The 17,204-nt window shown below is 49.2% G+C and overlaps 1 protein-coding gene across 10 annotated transcripts in view; it reads left to right on the top strand.

Moving 5' to 3' along the window:
• The first annotated feature begins 11,546 nt into the window (after positions 1-11,546).
• AZIN2 (antizyme inhibitor 2) overlaps positions 11,547-17,204 on the top strand; it is a 34,374-nt gene continuing 28,716 nt past the window's right edge. For 2 of the 10 annotated variants that reach the window (XM_060140646.1, XM_060140639.1), the window contains exons 1-3: positions 11,778-12,188; positions 12,331-12,728; positions 14,208-14,381. In XM_060140646.1, coding sequence (XP_059996629.1) covers positions 12,624-12,728; positions 14,208-14,381 — 279 coding nt within the window. In that variant the 5' untranslated portion in view covers positions 11,778-12,188; positions 12,331-12,623. Of the gene's footprint in view, positions 11,681-11,773; positions 12,189-12,290; positions 12,729-14,207; positions 14,382-17,204 lie in introns of those variants that run through there. The other 8 variants (XM_060140649.1, XM_060140643.1, XM_060140645.1 and 5 more) reach the window with 8 other exon arrangements.

The following is a 17,204-nucleotide window of genomic DNA, read 5'->3' as shown; positions in this document are numbered from 1 at the left end:
CTAGGGTGTGGCAGCTTTAGATTTAACTCCAGATCTGTCTAGTTCCCAAAGTGGGAGGCGGGAAAGCAGCAGCCCCCGACCTGAAAATACTTTTCTCATCTATTGACTGTAAGAACAAGCCACACATTCTTCCATCAGACAAAAGGGCACAATCTCAACCCAGATTCCCCAGGGCAATGATGTCAAGAGACTGCGGAGGATATCTGAGTCACCAAGAGTCTCAGAGGTCATGGGAGTCACAGAGGAGGGAATGGAGACCCAGAGAGGAAAGTGACTTTTCCAAGGGCTCCTGTCCAGTGCTCTTTTTTTAAAAAAAATAAATTTATTTTATTTATTTATTTTGGCTGCGATGGGTCTTTGTTGCTGCCCTCAGGCTTTCTCTAGTTGTGGCGAGCAGGAGCTAGTCTTCGTTGCGGTGCCCGGGCTTCTCACTGAGGTGGCTTCTCTTGTTGTGGAGCACGGGCTCTAGGCGCGTGGGCTTCAGTAGTTGTAGCACGTGGGCTCAGTAGTTGTGGCACACAGGCCCTAGAGCACAGGCTCAGTAGTTGTGGTGCACAGGCTTAGTCGCTCTGCGGCATGTGGGATCTTCCTGGACCAGGGCTTGAACCCGTGTCCCCTGCATTGGCAGGCAGATTCTTAACCACTGCACCACCAGGGAAACCTGCTGCCCAGTGCTCTTTGCACCAAACTGCCCTGTCCCTGCCACACAGGAGGGGAATGGTTGCCACACGGGGGAAGCACATTGGGGTAAAGGGTAGCTTTGGGGTGGGGGAAGGAGAGAAAAAGGGAAGCCAAGGTAACAACAACAAAATGGAGATGTCATAATTTTGTCTTGGGTCATCCCCACCGTGGCTAGGGTCTACATTAACCAGCATCACAGATGGACTCATTGAAAGCCTAGGCAGCCCCTGAGGACATCACAGAAAAGCTCCAAGAACAGGGCCTGGCCCATGGCAGCACCTGATGAAAAGCACTGCGCCATCATTTGCTGTGACCCTGAGTCGCCTCATTCACTCATTCAATAAATATTTATCGACTATCTGCTTTGGGCTAAGTTCTGTTTTAGGAGCTTGGGATATTTCAGTGAACACGAGATCCTTGCCCTTATGAAGCTTAAAGTACACAGATTTAATATATAAATTCTAAAGTATATTCTAGAAAGTGAAAGGTGTGTAAAAGAAGAAAAAGTAAGGAGGGGTAAGAGGACCAAGAGTGACAACAGTGTGTGTGGAGGGGGTGGGGTGAAATCTTTAAAAGGGTGATCAGGGAGGCCTCCTTGAGAAGGCTTCATCTGAACTTTCAAAAACGTGAAGGGGGTGAGGGTGTGCCACACCCAGAGTGGACCATCTGGATATCGGGAGGAAACGCGTTCCAGGCGAAATACACCCTGATGTATTTGGGGTGAAGGGGAATCATGTCTGCAACTTAAGACAGTTCCAAGAAAATAAATTATATGGATAGATAGAAATAGATATATAATATGTATGTGTGTATTTACATATGTAAATATAGTTGTATTTAGAGAAAAAGAATGATAAAGCAGTGTTAAAATGTTAACATTTGGGGAATCTGGGTGAAGAGAATATACAATTTTTAGAAATTTTCTGTATGAAATTCCGAAATAAAATATTTTTTTAAAAAGATTTATATTATTTAAAGAGGAAAAAAAAAGCATTCCAGGCAGAGGGAGCAGCTTGTGCAAAGATCCTTAGATGAGGGCTTCCCTGGTGGCGCAGTGGTTGAGAGTCCGCCTGCCGATGCAGGGGACGTGGGTTCGTGCCCCGGTCCAGGAAGATCCCACATGCCGCGGAGCGGCTGGGCCCGTGAGCCATGGCTGCTGAGCCTTCGCGTCCGGAGCCTGTGCTCCGCAACGGGAGAGGCCACAACAGTGAGAGGCCCGTGTACAGCAAGAAAACAAACAAACAAACAAACAAGACCCTTAGATGAGAGGGTGCCTGGTTTGTGAAGGAGACACTCAGGGCACTGGCAAAGGAGATACAGATGGAACCCAACTTATGATGGTTCGACTTACAGTTTTTCAACTTTATGGTGGTGTGAAAGCGATACGCATTCAGTAGCAATGGTACTTTGAATTTTGATCTTTTCCCAGGCTATCAATGTGCGGTACAATACTCTCTCGTGATGCTGGGCAGTGGCAGCTGCAGCTCCAGGTCAGCCACGCGGTCCCCAGGGTAAACCATACATACACTTACAGCCATTCTGTACCCACACAATCATTCTGTTTTTCACTGTCAGTACAGTGTTCAATAAATTGCATGAGGTATTCAACACTTGTGTTAGATGGTTTTGCCCAACTGTAGGCTAATGTCAGTGTTCTGAGCATGTTAAAGTAGGCTGGGCTAAACTATGACGTTTGGTGGGTTGGGTGTATTAAATGCATTTTCAGCCTATGATATTTTCAACTTATGATGGGTTTATTGGAATGTAACACATCCTAAGTTGAGGAAGAGCTGTAAAGGGAATGCATCGGTGTTTATTACTTGCCTAGAATGCCTCCTCATTCTTCAGGTAACAACACCCACTTTTCCTTTGAGGAACTTCCCCTTCCCCACTCTCCTTCCGTACTCATCCCATCTCCCAGCTTGGCTGGAGATGCAGGTCCGGCCGATCAGAGAAGTGCACATCAAGCAACAGGGCCAAGGAGACAGAGTCCCGGGGTCCAGGGCTGGCGGATGTGGTGAGAGCCTGCCTGAGGAGGAAGCCAACTCCATGGAAGGCCCAGCTGAGACCTGAAGCAAAGTCAGAGTCTGAACTTTTATCCCTTGGTGGCTTAGTTACATGAGGCAACAAATTCCCTTTTTGCTTGAGCCAGTTTGAGTTGGATTTTCTCTTACTCGCAACAAAAAACGTGTTGACTGATCCCAAGTGTTAGGGTCAGCCTCTCTGAGGAATGGACATTTAGGCAGAGACCTGAAGGATGAGCAGCCGTTGGTCGGATGAAGAGGCAGGGAAAGCATTCCAGGAAGAGGGACCGGCAAATGCAAAGACCCCAGGAAAGGAAAGGGCAGTGAAGGTTTGAGGAGCTGCAGAAAGGTCCAGATGGTGGTGGCAGGTAGAGTGAGGAACCTGGAACTTGGTCCCTGATGGAGGGTCTCACAGGTTTTGTTAAGGATCTGGGACGTTCTCCCAAGAGCTATGGGAAGCCATTGCAGAGTTTAAAATGGGGATTGACTTAACTTGCGTTTGACATTGTTTGCATTTTAATAAGAACACTGGTGGCAGTGTGGGACTAGATTGGCAGGAGGTAAAAGTAATGAAGGGGGATCCCTTAGAAAATTATTGCAGACCTCCAGGCTAGAGATGATGACAATTTAGAGTGGGGCTATGGCTATACAGAGATTGGTTGGATTTTGTGGTGCTAGGCCCCAAAGGTGCCCCCAATGAACCGTGCCTCCCAATAGTCATGCCTTGTGTAGTCTCATCCCACATTGAATCTGGGACAGCTCTGTGACCCACTTTGACCAGTAGAATGCAGAGGAAGTGACACTGTGCCTTTCAAAGGCAGGAGGTCTGGTGTCCATGCTATAGAGGACTCTGCTAAGTGGTCTCTGTGAAGGGGTTTAGCCAAAGGACACAGGGCCTCTCACGGACACCAGGCAGGGCAGGAACCCTCAGAGACAGAGGCAAACACTCTCTGCCTCCCTATGGAGAAGATTCCACTGACCCTGGCTCTGACCTGTCACCTGACCACAGTCTCTGTGTCTCTGACTGGTCAGTTAACTGGAGGCATATGGACGCTGTGTGGTTCTATTGGCAGTGGGGCAGGGGAGCAGGATCCCTGAGGTACAGACATGGCTGCCTGTCTCTACTCCACCCTGGGGTGAGTGAGCAGTTTTCAAAGGGAGAACATGACACTACAGCAGTTTAGAAAGAGGCCCAGCTTGGGGCAGGCTTCCATGACTCAGTGCTCAGCACACTGGCTCTGCCCCCGTGAAATCCCATGGGGTTGGAATGGAATTCCACCACCCATCCCCTCACACTGCATGGACTCTCGTCCTGAGCCTCTGCCTCCTGCTGGGTGTTCCTCAGCTCAGGTCCCAAAACCTCCCTGTGGGGCTGCTTCTCCCATCCTGTCCCAGCAGTATCACTCTGACACATTTCTGAATTTTCTCCTCTGGGCCCCTGCACCCCCAGCTCAGGGTCATAATACTAGCAGCTACTACTTAGAATGCATTTACTAATGTGATGTGCCAGGCACTAGGCAAGAGCTTCTACATGCCCATGAATTCCTTACACCAATTCTAGGAAGTAGGTACTCTCATTATGTCCATTCTACAGATGAATAAAGTGAGGCTCACACAAGATAAGTAACTTTGCCAAGGTCACACAGCCGGTGAGTGTGGCCCCAGAAGATGGAGTAAAGCTTATATACCATGAAATTTGTTCTCTTGTTATCTAGAAACTGTACAGCCATTCGGCTAGCCCAGGTTGGTTTTTGCCCCGCCCTACTTCCCTGCCAGAGAGGGGATGGGGGTAAGAGCCTGATGCCCTTTTTCAAGGGTACACAGCTTTGACCTCTTGACCTGCTGTGCTTCAAGTTCGTTTAGGGCAAGGGTTCTCAAAGTGGGGTTCCTGGGCCAGAGCATCAGCATCACCTGGGAACTTGTCAGAATGCATATTCTCAGGCCCACCCAGACTTACTGAATCAGAAACTCTAGGGTGGGGTCTAGAAATCTGTCATTTAGCAAGCCTTTCAGGTGCTTCTGATGCACACTCATTTGAGAATCATTGGAGAATGCAGAAGATCAACACGCTTTTCCATTCTACGCCCAGGTGGCTCTGGCGACAGCAGCTGGCCAAAGTGAGAATTTTCATTCGAGTATTTTTTATTTTTTTATTCGGTTGTTGTTGTTGTTGTTTTCTCAACACATTTGTCAGAGATGACTCAGGGTTGGCGAGAGATAGTGTGTGAATTCCTTAATTGTCACACCTTATTATTATTTTTTCACATATGTGTTTGGCCTAAAAGAGAGTGAAAATAAACATAAAGAAATCCAAAGTACCCAATTCAGTATCTTAGCATCCTGTCTGTCTAGGGAAGGGTTGCAACTATAATTCCACACTCAGTCGACACACTCAAGCTCTGCCTCCTTGGTGCCCGGTCCCGGGCTGGGCTCTGAGGCACAGACTGGGCCTCTGTCCTGCCTGCTTCTGTGTCAGGGGACACAGACACCTCACTAATAACTAGAATTGGGGGGTTCCAAGGGCTGTGGTTCAGGGTCTGCTCCAACACGACTCTGGACTGCAGCATTTCAAGTTCCTCACCAGCGCACAGCCCTGAGTTTGGGTCTAGGCTCTACCACCTACCAGCTGTGTGACCTTGGGCAAATCACTCAGCCTCCCTGGGCCTCAGGTTCTTCCACTGTGAGACGAGAGTAATAATTCCCACCTTGCAGGCTTGCTGTGAGGATGGAGGAAATGTATGTAGCATAATGGTGCCCCTCACTAGCTGTGTAACCTTGAGCAGGTGTGTTAGTCTCTCTACCTTGCTTCCTGCTCTGTAATACCAATAGCACGAACCTCATAGGGTTGTTGTGAGGTTAAAGGTTATATAAATCAAGGCTGCAGAATAGTAAATACTCTGGCAATGTTAGCTGCTCTTGTTATTATTAAGCACACAATACAGTGCCTGGAGCACAGTAGATGCTCAGTACATGGTGGCTGCTGTTAGTGCTTAGTTTCCATCTTAATGTGAAGACAGGTCTGACCTAACAGTGCCTAATGCTGCTTTCAGCTTCTGGTTTCTGGTTACTTCAGGGTCTCCATCTCACTGATGCCTTCAGGGAGTTTGCAGTGCTGACTTGGGGTTGGTGCCTTTTCTGCCAATCCATCTTGTGTCTGACTCTGAATTCCAGCCTCTCTCAGGTCTTCCTGCTGTTTGCACTTGGCTTGATCTTGAGGAAGGAGGTAGATGGGCTCCAGGCTAGACATTTACAACTGGCCTCCTGTTCACACTACCTGGGATGAGAAGAAGATGGGCTCCAGGCTAGACATTCATTACCAGCCCCCTGTTTACAGTTCCTGAAGCAAGAGACAAACGGGCTCCAGGACTACGTATTTATGACCAGACTCGTGTCCGTATTTCAAGATCTGCACCTCGATATAAAACCAGCCACAGAAATAGGGTAAATAACCAGACGGGACATTTTTATGGCAGGGACAGAGTGGGACTAAACCCTGTTAAAAGATCAATAGGTCATACATTTCCCACCCTTGGGCCAAGGGAAACATTGCACATGCACAGAAAGGCTCCTTGGGGGTCAAAAAGGAGGGGGCACCACCCCATAACATGTGACGCTAAGGCCATCCCATAGGCCTCTGGGCTGTAATCCATCTTGGAAGAAAGCTGCGCACACATGTTGGAGAGGGTTCTAAGGCAAGTCAGGTGTGGAAAACGAAACCAGATAATTGGCCAAAGGTAAACAAAGACCCGGAAGATCTGCCCTATATAAAAGACTTCATCGCCTCCTTACTGCACTCCTCCTCATTAGGGAGGACGCCCACACCCTTGCTCTCCGGGTGTGCATCTCTGCCTTGCTTCTGTCGTAACTAAACAAACTGCGCTCTCCCACTTGTTGTTGCGCTATGTGTCTAATGATAAACTTTGTACCTGTTTTTACAGTTTTTGCCTCCGTGAGAAATGCATTTTTCACTGGGTGCAAGAGCCATGAGGTGTGGTGGCTAGGATTCCTGGTTTTCATCCAGGCTACCCAGGTTCAGTTCCTGGGCAGGGAATTAAGATCTTGCTTCATGCCACCACTCACTGCTGCCTCTCTGAGATCAATCTCAGCATTCTTTGTTCTGGAGTCATGCCCTCTTCCTGGGACCCATCTCACAAGCATAATGTCAGTCAGACGTTATTTAAGTTAAGTCCCAGCTCTGTTACTCACCAGACAAGGGATTTAATCACAATTTTCTCATCTATAAAATGGGACTAATGATGCCTATCTTGCAGGGTTGTCTAAAGATTAATTGCAATCATGCATTCAGCATGATGCCTGTCATAGAGTGGGTGGTCAAAAAATGTTTGTTTACTTCTCTGTCACCTCTCCCTATGGAGTAAATCCCATAATCCTTCTGAACTGGTTTCTTTACTTTCTTCTTTACTATTTTGACTTTATTGGGGGTGGGAGGAAGCAACAATGTACCAGACTAAAGACATCTTCCTGTCTCCTTTGCAGCTAGGTGGCGCCATGTATCTATGTTTTGGCCAATGATATGAAAGGAAGTATTGGGTGCTGGTATGGTGTGAATTGTGTCCCCCCAAAAGATGAGTTGAAGTTCTAACCCCCAGTATCACAGACTATGACTCTATTTGGAAATAAGGTCTTTATGCAAGTAATCTAGTTAAAATGAGGTCATTCGGGTGGGCCCTAATCCAATACGACTGAAGTCCTTATTAAAAGGGGTAATTTGGTCACAGAGACCGACATGTATACATAGAAGATGATGTGAAGACACAGGGAGAAGAAGATGGCCATGTGACCGGAATGATACAAGCCAAGGAATGTCAAGGATTGCCAGTGGACACCAGAAGCTAGAAGGGGCAAGGAAGGATTCTCCCCTAGAATTATCAGAGAGAGCATGGCACTGCCAACACCTTGATTTTGGAATTCTAGCCTCCAGCACTGTGAGACAATATATTATTTTAAGCCACCCAGTGTTTGGTACTTTGTTATGGCAACCCTGGGAAATTAACACGTGTGGAATCTGGGGGTGGCTGCTTTCTCCTCCCTGGAACGTGCAGGGTTGGTGTTTAAAATATTTAGCAATCAGTATGAAGATAGGCACTGATCAATCAGAAAGGACGCTGGCCGTGAACAATTTTTCTGGTCACACTTGTGTGTACTGGTTAAATATTAGCCCTAAGAATGTGGCTGGAGCTCTTGCAGCCATTTTGGACTATGAGGCTAGAAGCCAGTCAGTGAGGATGGCAGAGTTGAAAGAGAGGAGGCACCTTGGTTCCTGATGACCTTGTGGAGCTGCCATACCAGATTTGGACAGCCTCCCTCCAGTGTTATACTACATACATAGCAGAGTAAACCTGTTTGTTTATGACTCTATTACTTTTGACTTTTCTGTTTTCCTCAGCCAAACCTAAATTTAACAGATATCCAATCTTGCAAAGTACTGTGAAGCCCAAATAAATGATGAACAGGAAAGTATTTTACAAACTCTCCAGTTCTATGCACACGTAAGGCATTTTTGTTATTGCAGTGTTTGTGACTACACTTATGATTAATTTAAGAATAGGTTGGGGCTTCCCTGGTGGCACAGTGGTTGAGAGTCTGCCTGCCTATGCAGGGGACACGGTTCGTGCCCCGGTCCGGGAAGATCCCACATGCCGTGGAGTGGCTGGGCCCGTGAGCCATGGCCACTGAGTCTGTGCGTCCAGAGCCTGTGCTCCGCAACGGGAGAGGCCACAACAGTGAGAGGCCCGCGTAACGCAAAAAAAAAAAAAAAAAAAGAATAGGTTGAAATTGACAGATATGATCCTGGTCAAAGATCAAAGGCTCTTTGTCCTGCTTCAGCAACATGTTTTTGAGGGCTCTGCATGGCATCCATCGATAACAGTGGCATGAGAGACCAGCAGGAGAGGGGCCACCAGACTTTGGGCTGGATGCCAACAGGGTGACTTTTTTTGAGCTGGGGCCTGAATGCTCAGCTACTGGTTGGCAGTTAAGCATGAAGGTTAAGGGTCAGGACAGATGGGTTTAAATCTGAGCTCCACCCTTACTTGCTGTGTGACCCTGGGTAAGGTACTGAACTTCTCTGAATCTCAGATTCCTTATCTGTAAAATGGGGATAATTATAGCCCTATGACATAGGGTTGTCATGGAGTTTCAGTGACATCACATACCCAGTAGGGAAAAAGATAAATCCACAGCTTATTTGTATCCAGTCCAGGAGACAGATTTTTCTGCTCTGACTACCAACCCTTGACAAATTACAAATGGACAGATTGGATGATGGTTTGTTTCTTTTTACCTTTATCGATTCATTCAGTTAGCATACTGAATGTGCCTATTATGTGCCTACTATGTAATGAAAAGAGCTAGTGAGGCAGACTTAGACCATGGCATCCAAATAAAGGCAGCTCAAAGAATGACTTAAAGAAAAGTATAGCCAGTTTGTTTGGGTGCCTCTCCCATCCTCTTACTATCATCTTTTCTTGAGGGCTCCCTTTGAGGTTTCTGCCATGGCCATCCTTATCTACCCCCTCCCATTCAGTAGATGCTTATTCTTAGGAGGACTTCAGTCATTAATTCACACTATGGTGCAAATGACTACAGATCTCTCAAAGAATGGATCTCAAATGACGCCTCCTGTGAAGGTGACTGCCTACTGAAAGTCTGTTCCTAGCATAGAAAGCAAGAGTGTTCAAGGCAGAAGAGCCCAGAGAAATCATTCAGTCTGAGCCCTCTCAGTTCACAGGTGGAAATCAGGCCAGGCAGATGTGACCCTGGTCTCAGCAGGATGATCCAACAAAGGACTTCCAGCAGTTATGTGGCCAGGCTGGGTGGGGAGCAGAAAATGGCTCTTGCAGACTCCATGGTCACTGCTCTATACCATCTGTGTGCTGAAGATGCTTTGATTAGGTTGTGCAGGGTGCCCTAGGGAGATACTGATGCAGAACAAGAAGTGCCTCTGGCTTTCAAGAAGCCTACAGCCTGACAGGGGACATGAGCACATATGTAAGGCCAAAAGCTCTTTGGCCCCACTGATTTGAAATGCTGACTTCATTGTGACCAAATTCTCCAATATGCACAAGACTGTTCTAAACTCTGTTCTGTTCTAGCACTGTCTTTTCCTGCACCAGCACCATGATGTTTTTGTTTGTTTGTTTGTTTGTTTTATAATTTATTTATTTATTTTCCATATGCGGGCCTCTCACTGTTGTGGCCTCTCCCGTTGCGGAGCACAGGCTCCGGACGCGCAGGCTCAGCGGCCATGGCTCACGGGCCCAGCCGCTCTGCGGCATGTGGGATCTTCCCGGACTGGGGCACGAACCCGTGTCCCCTGCATTGGCAGGCGGACTCTCAACCACTGCGCCACCAGGGAAGCCCCAGCACCATGATGTTTTAAAGACCATAGCTTTATAAAATATCTTGATGTATTGTAGAAGACGTCCTCTTCTTTTTCAAGAATGTCTTGGCTGTTCTTGTACAATTACTGTTTCAGATGAACTTTTGTATTAGCTTTTGAGTAGCATAGATATTGAATCTTCCTCAGCACTCTTTTTTAAAAAAAAATAAATTTATTTGTTTATTTATTTTTGGCTGCGTTGGGTCTTCGTTGCTGCGTGAGGTCTTTCTCTAGTTGCGGCGAGCAGGGGCTACTCTTCGTTGTGGTGCACAGGCTTCTCATTGGGTGGCTTCTCTTGTTGCAGAGCATGGGCTCTAGGCACGTGGCCTTCAGTAGTTGTGGCATGCGGACTGAGTAGTTGTGGCATGCGGGCTTACTTGCTCAGCGGTATGGGATCTTCTGGGACCAGGGCTCGAACCCATGTCCCCTGCATTGGCAGGCGGATTCTTAACCACTGCGTCACCAGAGAAGTCCCAGTACTCTTGTTTATGCCAGGCCCTGGGTGTTCTGAGGAGCCAGGCACTCAGTTGCTGCCCTTGGGAGCTCAGACTAGCTGGGAAGTGTAACCAAACAAGAAGTGTAAAGCAACAACAGGAATCTCAAGCTACGGGTAACAAAAGCCAAAAGAGTGAGGAGTCCACACAGATGTAAGTGCTGTGAGTTCCATTGTTCCTCTGGCTAGGGAAGTCATGGGAAGCTCAACAGGGGAGATGACATACTGGACTTTGATGAATGTGCAGGAGCAGGAGTTCAATAGGTATAAAAGAGAAGAAACGCTTTGAGTTGAGGAAGTCAGAGAACGCTTCTTGGAGAGGGAGACATTTTGAGAGGTAAGAGTTTGCCAGATCCAGAAGATGGGATGAAGGGAGGGATTGCCCTGAGCTGGGAAAGTCACAAGAAGGATCTTTGAAGACATTTCATCTGGGTTTTGAGTTGGAGGATGCTGGAAGAGGCAATTAAATAAAAATGATTTTATTAGAAAAGTAAAACAAGGAGATGACATTTGACCTGGGCTTCCTGGGATGAGTGGGCAATTCACCAGATCAGAGAGGAGAGGCACCGTCGAGCTGAGGTAGTCACAGAAAAGGCTTCCCAGAGCAAATAAAAAACCTCCTGGCTTCCTGCCCATTCTCCAAGATCTAATATCCAGGAGCTAAGCGTCCCACCGCGTAGACGCTCGGGGTTCTGAGCTAGCAGGCCTGCAGTTGAGATTTCCCAGCGTAGGGTAGCGGCAGAGGGGTCTCTGTAGGACTGAGGATCACGTTTGCGGAGCCGGCTAGCAGGCTTGAATGCTTTATGTCGGAATCGACCAATGGGATGGTGGCACCCAGTTGCCAGGGCTACGGAGGGGGGGCCGAGCGGAGGCGGGGCCTGAGCGCCAGGGGCGGGGTCTGGGGGGGCTTATATAAGTGAGCGCCGGGCGAAAGGCGGGGCGTGGCGTCGGTGGCTGCCGGGCGGGAGGGCGGCAGGCCGCGGGGCCCAAGCCGGAGGAAGCTAGCGAGCGGAGGCGCGGAGGTGCCGTTTCACTCGCTGGGGGGACCTATGGGTCGAAGCCGTGTAAATGCGTTTTAAGGCGAGTGCGGGGGAGAGGCTTGGGGAGCCTCGGGAGCGGTAGTTCTGGGCTCCAGTGCTGACCTGCTCCCTGGCCCCTCTTGTCTCCTCTCAGCAGGGGCCTCGGCTCCGCAGCTGCCACTCCTCCTCGGGGTGCTGCACAAGTTTCGAGGTCACCGGCGACCCCCCCTAGCAGCGTGCCTGACTCTGGCCCCGCGAAGGAGCACGGGGCTTGGTAAGGGGGTTTGGGGGGGGCGGGACCTCGGCCCTGCACTCAGGAGGGCTCACCCGGACAGAACCTCAGCCTTCAGTTCTTGCCCGGGAGCCCTCGGCCATCACCCACCACGTGGAGCCCCCACGCACGCTTACCGTCCTAGCGCGTCAGGACCAGCCCGGCCCCTCTTTACAAACGGTTAAACTGAGGCTCCGAGAGGGGACGGGGCGTACCCAGGGTCACGCAGCAGAGAGCGGACTCGAACCTCAGCTCTCAGGCTGAGACTCCTTGGTGGGACCACCTGCAGCCACTTCAGGTGGGCGTGGTCAGGATGGGGGGGGTCACCTGGAAACTTCCCCACTCGGCTTTCCTGCTTTCTCTCTCATTCTTTCCCTTTAAACCCAAACCCTAATTTCAGAACTGGAAAGGATCTCCAAAACAATGCATCCATTTTACAGATGGGGAAACTGAGGCTCGGAGAGGCAGTGACATCTAGGCAGATAATGCCTTGTCCCAGTCCAGGATTCCTGATCGTCCTTCTCCTTCACTCCTCCCAGTGAACCTAAGCTCCCCAGGCTTGTGCTGGGGGCAGGGTGTGACAGGAGTGGGCGCCCTGGCCTGGGGAGGTGAGGGGTGCAGCTGACGCCAGCCCCCCAGCGGCCCCCTCACTCTCCTCCAGCAGTGTGTTGCATACTTTCTAAGGCGCCGGAGGCAGCGGCAGCTCCATCCAGCCCATCGGCTCCTCCTCAGCATGGCTGGCTGCCTGAGTGAAGCGGACTTCGTGATGGTGGAGGAGGGCTTCAGCACCCGAGACCTGCTGGAGCAGCTCACTCTGGGGGCCTCACAGGCCACCACGGTGAGGGCCTGGGAGTGGGGATGGGTCTTCTGTTCTCCCAGCAGGCTGAGCTGCCTCCTAGGGCCCACATCTGATTCTTTCACTTATTTGGTATTCATTCCTTTCTGTTTGTGAGAGACGTCTCATTTTTTCTCCAAATTCCTGGTCCTTGCCCCCATACCTGCCCCTCCTGTGTTCCCTGTCTTCATGAACAACACTACCATCATCTACACAGGCCTCTAGGTCAGAAACCTGGGAGTCCTCACTGCCCCTCCCACACCTGGGCACCCCCAAACTCTGTGAATGCAGCCTCCTTGAATTACCCTTCAGTACGTTCTTCTGGGACCTCACTGTGTAGTTTAGGCCTCATCTCTCTAAAACTCCCCTAACCTTTTCCCTGCCTCATCCCACCCCTTCCAACTCTATCACAGCCCTGCTCAAAATCAGAATTCTTGGGCAGTTTCCCACTCCCTACAGGGTCCAGGCCCCTCTGCCTTCACAGCCCCCTTCCTGGCTTTTCCCACGGTGTGTATTATGCTCCATCAGAGCTGAGCTACTCTGCTCATACTTCCCGAGGAGTCCATGGGCTCCATTATCACTCCTTTGCCCAGGCTGTTCCCTCTTCCCTTCTCCCAGCCTCTCTTGCCTCTTACCTATTTCTGCTCATTACTTATTACTCAACCGTGTCACCTTTTCCTGATTGCCCCAGGCAGATTTTGTACTTTCCTTCCCCATGGCCCCCTCTGCATTTTGTAGAAACTCCTGCTTAGCATTGATTGAATGGGCTTGTAATTGCTTAAGGGGTTCTTTTGCAGGCCCAAGCATACTTAGCATACTTGCACAGGTATGCTTGGTCAGACACCAGGGGGGCATCAGTAAAAAAGTGTTGCATAAAAGGGAAACTGAGTCCCAGAAAAGGTTTAATTAATGTGGTCTCACCAATGGCCTCATATGTGTTCAACCCTCAGTAAACAGCTGTCCTCAGGCATGGGTTGCAGTAGCAGTGGGACTACTTCAAGTCTTCTTTGAACACCTAAATGCGAAAGGCAGTGGCTGTAGGCTGTGGGTCTTCAAGGAATTTATCTTTTTTTCTGGAGAAAACAGTTGTCTATATACACAGAGTTCTGATACTTTGGAAGCATGTGCAAAACGCAGTGGGAGCATTAAAGGCGGAGTTGCCTTATTGGTTTGGGGGAAGGTGGCATTTCAGCTGGAACTTGAAGGTGGATTAGGAACTTGCCAGATACATGTGGGGGAAGGATATTCTGTATGGAGGACATGGTGGGAATAAAGGCTGGGAGGTGGAAAATGATCTAGGATAGAGCTGGAGTTTGAGCTGAAGTGAGGGAAGGGACTGGAGCTGGATCACAGAGCCTCGAATGTCCTGTAGGCTTGGGGATCCCCAGAGAATATTAGAGCAGGGTACTTGGGAGGACCGTGAATGGCACGCACTAGGAGGAAGCTGGGTGGGGTCTCATATTCACCCTTCTTGTTGTGCAGGAAGAGGTCGCTGCCTTCTTTGTGGCCGACCTGGGAGCTGTAGTGCGAAAGCACTTCTGCTTTCTGAAGTGCCTGCCGCGAGTCCGACCCTTTTACGCTGTCAAGTGCAACAACAGCCCGGGTGTGCTGAAGGTCCTGGCCGAGCTAGGACTGGGCTTCAGCTGTGCCAACAAGGTGAGCCCCTGCCCCCCACCTGCACACTGACCCTCACTGCCTACTGAACACCCACATGGCCCGGCTGCAGCTGCTGTGGGTGGACCTGGGGAAGCAGGAGTGACCTGTAATTGGCCCCTGCCCTCTGGGAAGGGCCACCACATGCAAGGGGTGTAAGGGATGAGGGTGGAATTTGCCAGCCTTGAAGTTCCACATTGGAACCACGTGTGACCCTGGGTAGGTGGGTCACCTTTTTAATGGAGATTTTCAAACTTCTTGGCATAGAGCTATATGTGATATTCTTCTAATTAAAACAAAACAAAAACACCATTTTATCATTGGTTTTATTTTTTTCTTTTATAATATTAATAACGTGTGACTGTACATTTTCTTAACTAATCCTTATAGAATTTTGTTGTTGCCAGTTCTGCTGCCTTTCTGATTTGATTAATGCTGTTGTCTTAATTCCCTCCTGCTCTCTTTAGATTTGTTTATTACTGTCATTCTCTATTCACTGAACTCTTGCAGACACTAGACAGTGTGCTAGACACTGCTCTAGGTAGGGCTGGCAATACAGTGTTGAGTAAAACAGACTCTGTTGTCCTTGAGTTGAATGCACGGCTTATCTATTTCCATTCTGTTCTTACTTGATAAGTCTTTTAGCTATAAAGGTTCCTCAGAGTACAGCTTTGGACATAGTTATTCATTCAGCAACATTTATTGAGCACCTACTGGGGGGTCAAGTACTTTTCTAGGTGGGGATTTAGCAAGTGAACAAAACAAAAAAAGTCCCTTCGTGGAGCTTGCTTTCTAAAGAACAAACAAGTGAAACAGTGAAAGTCTATGGTATTTTAGATGGTAAATGCTGTGGAGAAAATTAAAGAGGGAAAGGGAAGTAGGGAAGAGACATGGATGTCGGAAAGAGGATTGTACTTTTAGATGGTTTGGCCAGGGAAAGCGTCACTGAAATTTGAACACAGATCTGAAGGAAGCAAAAGATCCAAGCCAGGTGGATAACCAGGGGAAGAGCATTCCAGGAAGAGGGACCAGCAAGTGCAAAGGTCCTGAGGTGGGAGCAAGCCTGTGGGCATTGGTTTGTGATATTGTTATTACAGTTATTTAAAAATGTTTAGTAATGATTGTTTTGAGGGGGAATCCCTTTTAAACCCTGGTCAGCAATATAGCTGGGTGTTGTGCGGAGGATTCTAGAAAGGGATCTGGAGGAGACAGGAGGAGAGCTCATCTGGGTAGGAGGCTGGAGGGATTCCAGGTGGGAGAGAGGTGCACACCATGGTGGACGGTTGGAACGAGCAGGTTCACCTTTATCAGAGACGCATGTTAGTGTCCTTATTGGTAGGTGAGTCTCCCTGATGTCACCCGTGAAGCCCCTTTGCATCAGCTCTTGTTTTGCACACCTGGTTTCATGCATGCCCCACATAAAGCCCCATGGAGTGCCTAGGAGAAGAGATTGCCATTTTGCAGTTGAGGAACTGGGGGTCAGCTTCACACAGCTTGCTGGTAGCAGAGCCAAGATTGCCCCCTGCAGCATGCCGGGTCTCTGCTCTGACCGAGGAGGAAGGGGACCCTTTTCCATAACCCTTGGTCTAGGGGTGAAGAACAGGACCCAACCTCACTGACTAGAGTCCTCTGCTTCCGGAAACCCAGAGGTGGGGCCCTGTGCTGGCCCTCAAGCCTCAGGACTGGCCTCCAAAGGGCAGAGTTGTGGGGTGTAGGGCTTGAAGTCGGGGGGGGGGCGGACGTTTGCTGAGGGCTCCTGTTGTGTCATGTGCTTCGCCAAGCGTTTTCTGTACATGATCTCATTTGACTCTTGAAACAACCCTGTGAGGTAATTATTATCACCGTGATTTTGACAACATCCCCATGAGGAAGCAGTTAGTGTATGAGGCAAGGAGGCACAGAGGTTTGAGGGATGCCCTGGGAAGGGGCCGCTTGAGTATGGCAAGGGGTCTCTGACTTTATCACTGCTGTCTTTGCCAAGATCCCTGGGGAGGGGATGGCAGAGCTGAGACCCCACCCGGTAGGTGGGATCATGTGGCCCTTGGGTGCATTTCCTGAGAGGTGGCACAGCTTTTCTTGGAAGGCCAAGGCTGCCCTCTTCTGGTTGGTTGGAGCTGGTGGCCACGCTGTACAGCACCATGCTTTGGCGGCCACTGACCTAGGGTCAGGCATGAGCTGGGGCTCGGTGTACAGATATGCATCAGACAGGCTCCAGGGTCAAGAGCACCAGCCACGCCTTACACGGGGCTCTGGTCCACCCACCCACCTTCCCAACGACCTTATGTCATTTCTCCTCCCCCAGCCCTTGCCCTCTCTGGCTGTCTCCCTCAGCATCCTCCCATCTTAAAATGCCTTCTCTGGACACCACATCGTCCCCCAGCCCAATCCCTCGCTCCCTCTTCGTGGCCAAACTGAGTTGTCTACACTTGCCTGTCTGCAGTCACTTGTCTCTTTCCCTTAGCACCCAGTCCTTAAGCCACTGCTTCCCGACCTCCACTCATCATTCCAAGGAATCTCCTCTTGCCAACGTCCCCAGCAATCTCCAGGATCCAGTGAGCACTTTATTCTAGACATTCATTTTGAATTATTCAAATAATATGTTGATTCATCTGCAAAAAAAAAAGTAGAATGTCAGCTTTATGTCTCCAGAGATAATCAACATTCTGAGTTTGGTGGCCACATGGTATTTGAAAAATACTTACAAATATGATCCATAGGAAACCTACAAAATATCTTGTGATTTTGTAACAAAATATAAGATGTTCATGTGGTAGGTGTTGTGCCACATAGCTTTATTTTTATTTTTTTAAATAAATTTATTTATTT

The sequence above is a fragment of the Lagenorhynchus albirostris genome, chromosome 2 (genome assembly GCF_949774975.1).
Source record: "Lagenorhynchus albirostris chromosome 2, mLagAlb1.1, whole genome shotgun sequence".
NCBI lineage: Eukaryota > Metazoa > Chordata > Mammalia > Artiodactyla > Delphinidae > Lagenorhynchus > Lagenorhynchus albirostris.
This window is presented reverse-complemented; position numbering and strand designations above follow the sequence as displayed.